At 33.4% G+C, this 9,817-nt stretch overlaps 1 protein-coding gene across 1 annotated transcript; it reads right to left on the bottom strand.

Annotated features, from left to right (window-relative positions):
* Nucleotides 1-1,409: 1,409 nt before the first annotated feature.
* Nucleotides 1,410-7,729, bottom strand: LOC143190870 (uncharacterized). The gene is made up of 9 exons (XM_076395442.1): nucleotides 7,429-7,729; nucleotides 6,900-7,151; nucleotides 5,980-6,168; nucleotides 5,712-5,886; nucleotides 5,447-5,554; nucleotides 4,973-5,153; nucleotides 2,893-3,213; nucleotides 1,886-2,027; nucleotides 1,410-1,669 (listed from the first exon to the last, which is right to left on the bottom strand). The coding sequence occupies exons 1-9, from the start codon at nucleotides 7,727-7,729 to the stop codon at nucleotides 1,410-1,412; spliced, it is 1,929 nt and encodes a 642-aa protein (XP_076251557.1).
* Nucleotides 7,730-9,817: the final 2,088 nt, after the last annotated feature.

Raw genomic sequence — 9,817 nt, 5'->3', positions numbered from 1 at the left:
AAATTCTTGGACCGGATCTTGTTGAAAAACCCGCAAACAGGCAGTTGAATCTGCAATCAAATAACATTGAGTTATTTGAGTATAAGAGCGCCATCTCTTGTCAGTTTTTTTATAAAACCATTAAATCAATTATGCCGCAGAAGATCGCAAACGTCAAATAAAATCACTCAATTTTGGTTAACCCACTCTATTTAATTGACCATCATTTTCTCCATTATTTTTTGGGGCCGAGGTTATCTAAAGAGTTGTTTATGGATTACTATTAAAAAATTTCATTTGGTTGTCAATGCTATAGGCTGAAATCAAGAGAAATTAAATCGAATTTTATAAATAGTATCGTTTAGCTGCTATTATACATTATATTCTGAAAAAAATTAAGAAATTGTTAATTATTCAAGTGAAAGGCAGAGTGAAAAATCAAAAAAAACTAGTGGACAAAGAAGGAGAATTGTTTGTGGTCAATTTACAAAAAGCAGCATGGAAAATACCTCAATACCAAAAAACAAAACACCAGGGATAAACTATCCAACAGAAATTAGAAAATTCTTATCAACAAAACGAAAAGGCAAAAAATGGCAACAATGCAGAGCACTGATAAATCTGTTCTAAACAAACTGGCTCAACAGCTCAAACAGAATATTCGTATTGTGAAAAATGAAAATATTTGCAAGTAAATTATCGAAAATGTCCTTCTTCATTAGAAAACTGTTGATCGTTCCTGGCTTGCTCTTCCTTCTTTCAATCTACCACCTTCTTTACATTATACATTAATATTTTAAAAAGAGCTCTAGTAAATATAGAATCGGCTAAGGCATACTTCAGTGATCACTGGATAGCAGATTTCTTCAAATTAAAGGAATTTAAGTGTGTATACCAGCTAGTAGTACAATAGTTAAGAGTAAAAGATGAATAGGAAATTTAATTTTAAGGTTTGGAACATAATACTAATTTTTAACACCAAAAAAATACAAAATTATATATTATTGACTGAATCAACTACAATTACATGTAGTTATTAATATTGTTGCCAATTTGGTGAAGTTCTACAATCTGACTGAATCAACTACAATTACATGTAGTTATTAATATTGTTGCCAATTTGGTGAAGTTCTACAATCTGACTGAATCAACTACAATTACATGTTGTTATTAATATTGTTGCCAATTTGGTGAAGTTCTATAATCTGACTGAATCAACTACAATTACATGTAGTTATTAATATTGTTGCCAATTTGGTGAGGTTATGTTTTACTGTACTGTGTAAGTACTGAGTAAGTTTTGCAATTTAAACACTGTATTGTTGCTTTAATATTAACACAGGACTTACTTTTTACATACCTTGAGAATATTAACTATATATTTCGCTAACAACAAATAGTAAATTTAAAATTGTTTATTCTAAAAACAATTAAGATGAAGTTTTTTTCTTTTCCCACTTTAATATACATCGTAAAGGAATTAAAAGTATTGCACTTATTATAATAACAACTCCGGTAAATATAAAACACAAGTTGAAACTCTTGAAGGACGCGTACAGTACATTTATGATCGGCACACTACAAAAGGCCGCCATTGCCTGGAATATCATGTTCAAACCAAAGCAGTTCGTTAGATTTTCTAGTCCGAAACATTCCACAAAGACTATTGTTCTTAGCACGGCAAATGTAGCTGGAAAGAAGAAATTATTAATGTATCAGAATGTCTTCTTATCTTTTCTCGTTATATCCTTATAAAATGTTTCAACCCATATTGGTATGATGTGTTATATCTACAACATATATCTATTTAAAAATATTTAAAAATATATATATTGAATGAATAGATTAGTTTATTTTTGGGAAATAAACAGGTTAAATAAAAAAAAATATATTTTTTTTAAATTACCTATATTAACTCCAAACAACGAACAGAATATTATCTGACCAATGTTGGTGGTCAGATAAATTGAAGCTATTGTTGTACCTCCACATATTAACAAGGTAACCCATGTTATTAAGTTGATATCTAACGATGGAAAACATGATATCTAAAAATAATATTGTTAGTTTTGGATATGTCATCAACTTTTTATAACTTTTGAGTGGAGAATATTGATTTTGGAACGAAATTTTACGTTAATTCTATTAAATAAGATTACTTCCACTGCTTATCAAGTAACAGTTAACTCTAAAATCCTATCTTCCCAAAGTATATAATTTTTTTTTATACGTCGGTCGAAAGTACGTATTTTCGTCCCTAATAACAGGGAAGAAATTTAAACATTTACTCCCTGTGGAAGTAAACCCGCGCCCTCTAAAACGGCGGGAGGAAATAATTTCTTATGCGTATTTATATTCGTAACTAGGGACTGTTTATTCTGTCGCTACAACAAATTGTTTACCGCTGTCATTAACGTTGCTACCTCTAACCTTAAAAATAATCATCAATGTTGTTTTGTCGTCACTCGATTCAATAATTCAGAAAAAAATTAACAATACGTTATCGTCTAATCAGTCTACGGACGAGGAAGATATACGAAGTTATACGAAATTTTGATGCAGAAGCGCGATTGATAATAAACACAGATACCTTGCTGAAGAACTTTATTGATGTCGGGGACAGGCATCAAGAACATGCTCATCAACATTTTAAGTCAAATTACTAACGTACTTTCGACCGGCTATGAAAAAAAATCGTATACACCACACGGGTGAAAAGTTGAAATCTCGATCTTGCTCGTCATGATCCCGAGGCGAAGCCGAAAATTCAACTTTCGGCCCTTATGGTGTAATACACTATTAAAAACAGCAACAGATACAGATAAGAATTTAGGGAGTAACAGAAGAGGAATTAGAACAAAAGAATACATCTGAACTTAAAATAATGAAAGACATTAAGAGCTATTTACTTACGATGCCGCAAGTTATGCGTCCTATAGTATTTGCTATTCCTATTATGGACAATAGCATGATCGCAATATTGTCATCAATGCCTATTTCCAATGCTCTCTGTTGAACATATATGAAGCAAGTGTATGTACCGATGAGCGATAAGAATCCGCTTATCAGCAGTAAAACTAACGTTGGGGATTTTAACATTCGAAAATCCAGAAGAGTCGCCAGTGTCCTCAGGAAGGCTTCCGGACAACACACGCAGCGATTTTCCTGCAGCAAGTCCCTCTGAGTGGGCGCTCTTGAGACGGAAAGCGTATAAGCTAGAGACGGAAGAGCAATCTGCAATAAAAGTAGTCTAGCATTAAAATCGATTTTATAGAAACTATTTATTATGTGTCCAATTTTGTTTCCGCCGTTTTTTGAGATTAATTGCAAAGCTTTATTGTAATAAAACTGGTAATCTATTAAAGCAATCAAAGGAAGAAAAAAATATTAACCTGCATGAAAACAACTAAACAACTTCCATTTTACAAAAAACGGTATGGAATAATAACTCGATACCAAAAACTACCTACTACTAAAGAATGGTAACATAGCGGAGCACTGATAAATCTGTACCAAATAAACTGTGTCAAAAGTTGAAACAGAAAATTCATTCTGCGAAAAATTAAATACTTTCTGAATTTCTCAAAAACTTATCAGACGATCAAGAGGATGATTATTCTTTTTGGAAAAAGATTAGAAAATTAAATGGACCAAAATGCAAATAGCTATCAATAATATTATAGAGTGTAACAGGTCAATTCAAAAGTCCCCAGTCGGACACATAGCTGGCGCAACTACAAATAAATCCTTATATTTTTTTGGTTGGCCCTAACCCTCAAAAGATGTGTGTATAAATTTGACAGCTGTCGGAAAATTAGTTTGTGAATTATAGCATTTTGAGTGAAGCAACTTTTGTTATTGTGAAAAAAATGGAAAAAATACAGTCGAAGCAAAAACTTGGCTTGATGCAGAGTTTCCGGATACTGCTCCAGGAAAATCAACCATCAAGGATTGGTATGCTAAGTTTAGACGTGGTGAAATGAGTACCGAAGACGGTGAACGCAGTGGACGCCCAAAAGAGGTTGTTACCGACGAAAGCATTACAAAACTCCACAAAATGATTTTGAATGACCGTAAATTGAAATTGAATGAAATAGCAGACACGTTAAAGATATCAACTAAACGAGTACATCATATCATTCACGAATATTTGTGTATGAGAAAGCTCTGTGCAAAATGGGTGCCGCGCGAGCTCACTTTTGACGAAAAACAATGACTAGATGATGATTCGGAGCAGTGGTTGAAGATGATCAAGAATAATAAACCCGAGTTTTTGCGTCGATATGTGACAATGGATGAAACATGGCTCCATCATTTCACTCCGAAGTCCAATCGACAGTCATCAGAGTGGACTTTCGGCTGGAAATGTTGTGGCGTATGTATTTTGGGATGCGCATGGAATAATTTTCATTGACTACCTTGAAAAAGAAAGGACCATCAACAGCAACTATTACATAGCGTTATTGGGCCGTTTGAAGGGTGAAACTGGCGAAAAACGACCGCATTAAAAAAAAGTGATTCTTCACCAAGACAATGCACCCTGTCAAAAATCCATGAATTGGGCTTCGAATTGCTTTCTCATCCACCGTATTCTCCAGATCTGTCCCCCAGCGACTATTTTCTGTTCTCAGATCTCAACAGAATGCTCGCTGGAAAGAAATTATCGTCGAATAAGGAGGTCGCCGACAAAAAGAAAAAGGATAAATCCTATTACAAAATGTCTCCTCTCTACCAAAGAGGGTTTGTCTGGATTGGACCTACTGTTTAATGTGGGACACGAACTACAGTCCTCGGTAGTAAGCCTACCGACTGGCAAGTGACAAACTTAGGAATAATCCCAGAGAACATCCGGTCTTACCCAGCCTGGTTACTGGCGTGACAGCATTGTGATTTGTTTTGACCAATAGTTACCGTTAAATTAATCTATTATAAGGAAACGGCGAAAACAACAGTTTGTTTCCATTATATGTACATCTACTATTATTGTGCTTACTCTCTGGGTAGCTCCAGATACTTGGCTTCCTCTTCGTGAATATTGCGAGAGATGATAAACCGAACCTGTATAAAATATATCGTCTCTATACATAGGCCGATTTATTCTGGTCGTGGATACGTTCGTAGAACGCGAACAACATTTACTGAATTTTGGTCCGGAAATTTCTCGGCAACAATTACTAAACAGAAGATCATTAAACACTAATGAGTTTCATTAATTGAAGTGTTTCTATCCAGATACAATTAACTACTTATATAGTCTTCTATAAGACAGCTTCAAACAATATTTAATAAAATAAGCTAAGAGATGCAGAAGTCGTTCCTCAGTATCTCGAGTCATGCCCATTAAAAAAAAGATTATTAACTTGATAAAGAGGAAAACTTGAAATCTTCAGTCTTTTCTGACAGTTTAGTTTAATTGAGTTTAAGAATCCTCGAAAATTAACTCACATTCCTACTATAATTCACTTACCAAGACAATAGACACTTGTTGGTTCCAGAAATGACAACAGAATCGCTGTCTAAGGGTTCATTTTCATTTTCCAAACTGAAAAATGCCGATGTTGTTTCTGTATCGCGTCTAAAATGATATTCGTTCAGTATATTAATACGAAATATATTGAGATGGAGATGGATAGAAAAAATATTGAGAGAACGACAAATACAATTAGGGTCTTGATATATAAATAATATTAATGAAGTTGTTTTTAAATATTAAAACATATTAACAGCCTCACCTTTGATTTCTAAACATTTCATAGCTAGTTTTACTTTGGTAACGTGGATTAGTGTTGGTACTAAGGTTATTTGTAAAAACACTTGTTTCGGAAATTGTTGGGAAAAGAGCGTTTTTGAATCGTTGAAAGAACCAAGTTAAACCTGTGGGTATTTCTGTTTCATGGTCCATTGTGGCTATAAAAACGATTACAATAAAAATCTTTAGATATTAAAAGTATGAAAATTAATTTACTTTATTTAAGTTTACGTGCCAATTATCAAACTTACAAATTGAAGGAAATCTTGACGATATTTCTCCAAATTGTACCGTTTTTTCCACTTTAGTAGACTTCAGAGGTTTGTAAGTCAGGCACAATAAGCCACACACACCGAAACAAACGGACACAATCTGAAACTTTCGTCTCCAGGTCAGTTTCTTCAATAGAACTGTCATTAGTGGAGGGTAACATATTAACCCTTCAAATTTCGAAATATATTATCGTGTGTTTACTTATTGGAGGGTTGCTACTTATATTTGAAAGCTTAGCGCTACTAAGTGCTGTTAGGCTTTATATGACGTTTCCGATTTGAATTTTGTCCTTTTTAACCAAATCTTCTTCAGAATGTTTTGTCAGTGATTTGAAAAATTTGCCTCAGTATTAAAATGGAGTTAACTCTTGAATATTTTCGTGCAATAATTTACTTACATCGGTCAACTTAATTTGACTATTTGACATGACTGATTGATTAACTATAGGCGATGAAGCCTCATTTTTGACCATTGCGGTCTAATACCAGTTGCTGCGCCAGAAAACATTCATGCTGAGCGCGAAATATCATTTTAAAAAAATTATGTATCGATTGGTACAACGAAATAGTCAAGAAATACAATCGCTGAGCATCTAAACATGTGACGAATTATTGATCTATACGTATGAGCGATAATTAAACATTACTTCATTGTGGAAACGAAGGATCTTTCTTGACTATGATTTTTATTTTTCTTCCAACATATCAAGAATACATTGCTGGGCCAACGTTTTTCGGTACATAAAGAAGAGATTGATGCATTCATAAACCATGTTTCGGAGGCACCACAATCAGAGTGGAAAAAATGTTACCGTCAGTGGTTCAAGCGCATGTATCACTCTCTTTTAAATACTGGGCTCAAAATATAAATAGCAACCCTCGTAAGCAGTTTTATTTACCCAATGATGAACCGCAACATGATATGGCCATGGCCAACACTCTCCATTTCTCAAAATAGAAGCTAACCGCAATAACTGACGCTGTATAAAGAAAATTGAAACCTGTGCCGCCGCATACTCCAATGATTACAATAAAGGGATTTATGCTGTTCACCAACGAGACAATCATAAATGCCGTCGAGCATAAGAGCCCACCAATCACGCCAATGATACGAAAGCCATAACGATTGATCGCTGAACATGTGAATGGGCCTAAAATGTAAAAATATAATTGATTATTTTTAAACAATAAATATGATCAGGAAATAATTTTCACCAATGCCATCTATTGGTCGCAGTTTTAATTTTATAATGTTTAATGACTATCTACAATGTAGATTAGTACAGGGTTGAGGTTATATTAGTAAAGATAGCGTCATTCGTTGTATAATATCAGCGCTTGGTCAGAAATAGATAAAGATTATTATAAAAAGATTTATTTCCTGACCCTAATATTACAAGCAAAGAAATAAAATTGACAATTAATTACCTGATATATAATAAAAACCTCCTAAAACCGAACTAGCCAATGCCACTTGGGTTACCTCGCACTTTAAGTCCGTACTGATCTCTTGTAGGAATATACCGAAACAGTAACTAATGCCATCTATTGTGAAGAACGCCAAAACGCTCACCGACACGATTATCCATCCCCAACCCCCGTCGGGGGGTACCACTACCAGAGGCTCGGTTAAATCATCAGCGTTGACCAACACTGACAAGGTTGGACGTCCTTTTAGACTTGGAACTTTAGAATGTACGGTACTAGCTAAACTGTCTTTGGCCCTCATGTTGTTGTGATCGTCTTTTTCTTACTATATTTTCGTCATTGTCATTGTGACAATTGACAACTGATATGTACAGCAGTGGGCAAATAAATAAAATAATTATTATATCTGAGGAAATTAGAAAAGACAATATACGATCAAATATGTATATGTATATAATATGTAATGTATATGTTAAATATATTCACCAGTTTAGATTCACAAACAAATATCGACAATTGATCGTATTACAAATGTAATATGAAAACTAGAAGAAAAGACGGTTTATCACTACATAGTATAAAACAAAGTCGCCTTTTCTGTCCCTATATCCCTATGTGCGCTTAAATCTTTAAAACTACGCAACGGATTTTGATGCGTTTTTTTCAATAGATAGAGTGATTCAAGAGGAAGGTTTATATGTATAATACATGCATAATATACTAAGGCAACATTGCTAATTTTAGAGGTTTCTAACGTGATGTCGTAAATTAACCTATTTTTTTAGGCTTATTTAGCAATTAGCAAAAACGCTGCCTAACCCTACGAGTTAGATCAAATTAATGTACTACAGTATTGTACACCATAAAAAGGTCTACAAAAAAGTCCGCGATGGTATATGTTTATCTTTTAGGGATAACCCACATTAACCATTTTTATTGTTTACTTTTTACGTGAGAAAATGGCTTATTTACGAAGCTATTTTAAGCAATACGGCATTAATCCTTATCGAATTAAGTACCTTAAGTACAGTATGCAATTAATATAGATCAATATGGTTCCTTACAGCATGTAAATTAAACAAATATTTTCGGAGATATTACAAATTTAAAATTTGCGTTTAAAAATGTGTAATGTAATAAAAATTGTATGAATTTAGATATTCCAAAGATAGCAGGAAATCTTCATAGTAAGTATAGGGGAAGAGGAATTGTTTTACTCTAAATTTAATGCGTGCAGGCCAAGGGCAGTAATGAATGAACCAAAAATACTGGATCGATTTTAATCATGTTTTCATTGAGTGACATAGGCATATATATTTTATGCCCGTGCAAAGTCGGAGCGGGCCGCTATGTTTTTATATACAACGTTCATATTTTTTCTGTAGTGTATTTAATTTAGTATCAGCATTGCACCCGTGCGAAGCCGGGGCGGGTCGCTAGTTAAGATATATTTCCAGACGTGGCCCCAACCTTTAACAAAGAATGGCATGAGGACTTCGAATGGAAATTGGTAAGCGAATTGTCTAACCAGATGGGCCAGATCATCAAATGCTATATTTCTCATGGTCATTTCAAAATAAGATAGGCTGATCAATAATCAAATATGAAACCCATCTATGCGGGTGTACTACAAGGTATTATCCTTGGGCTAATAGTGTTTTTACTCTGTACCAGTATTATCCCTATATATGAAAGAGTAATAATGGCTACATTTGATGATGATAATGTAAGATTGCGATTCATTAAAAAAATATTCAAAATATCCTTCTACACATTTCATATATTTGTATACACAATTCTATAATTTTGTATTTAGATTTAAGAGAACCTCAAACCAAAACGAATGTATATGTAATAGAACTTTTTAAAATTGTATCACATTAAGCTATAGTTATTAAATAGAGTGAGAATAGCTTTTATTTTTATGTTTTAAGAATTTTAATTTTAAGTACTGCGTTGTTCTGATGTACTACAGAAATAAGAGGAAATTAGATATGGGGAATAAAGTGGATGTTGAAATAATTTGTAGATTTACTCACTGATTAAAAAAAACCCAAGTATATAATTTAGTAACTAATAAACATTTTTTTCCATAGAGGGCTTAATTTTGTTTATAGAGGGCTTATCTTGTATATGAAAAGCAAATTTTTTTCTTCTCGTTAGTTATATTTAACCCTCGTATTTTATTAAAACATTTCCTGTATTATTAATGAATTGCTATAATTAGAAAAAATCAATAAATAAACAACTCTATTTGTATACGAAATTCGAATGAACGGATAAGGAAGTTTTGCATCCAAAATAACAATCTTCCAATGTATCCCCGCGAATTATATCACGACCCTCTACCACAGAAAGAAAGGACGCCATCACGCGCAGGGTATTGATC

The sequence above is a fragment of the Rhynchophorus ferrugineus genome, unplaced genomic scaffold (genome assembly GCF_030347505.1).
Source record: "Rhynchophorus ferrugineus isolate W39M unplaced genomic scaffold, kcgeb_rfMv2 rfM2, whole genome shotgun sequence".
NCBI lineage: Eukaryota > Metazoa > Arthropoda > Insecta > Coleoptera > Curculionidae > Rhynchophorus > Rhynchophorus ferrugineus.
This window is presented reverse-complemented; position numbering and strand designations above follow the sequence as displayed.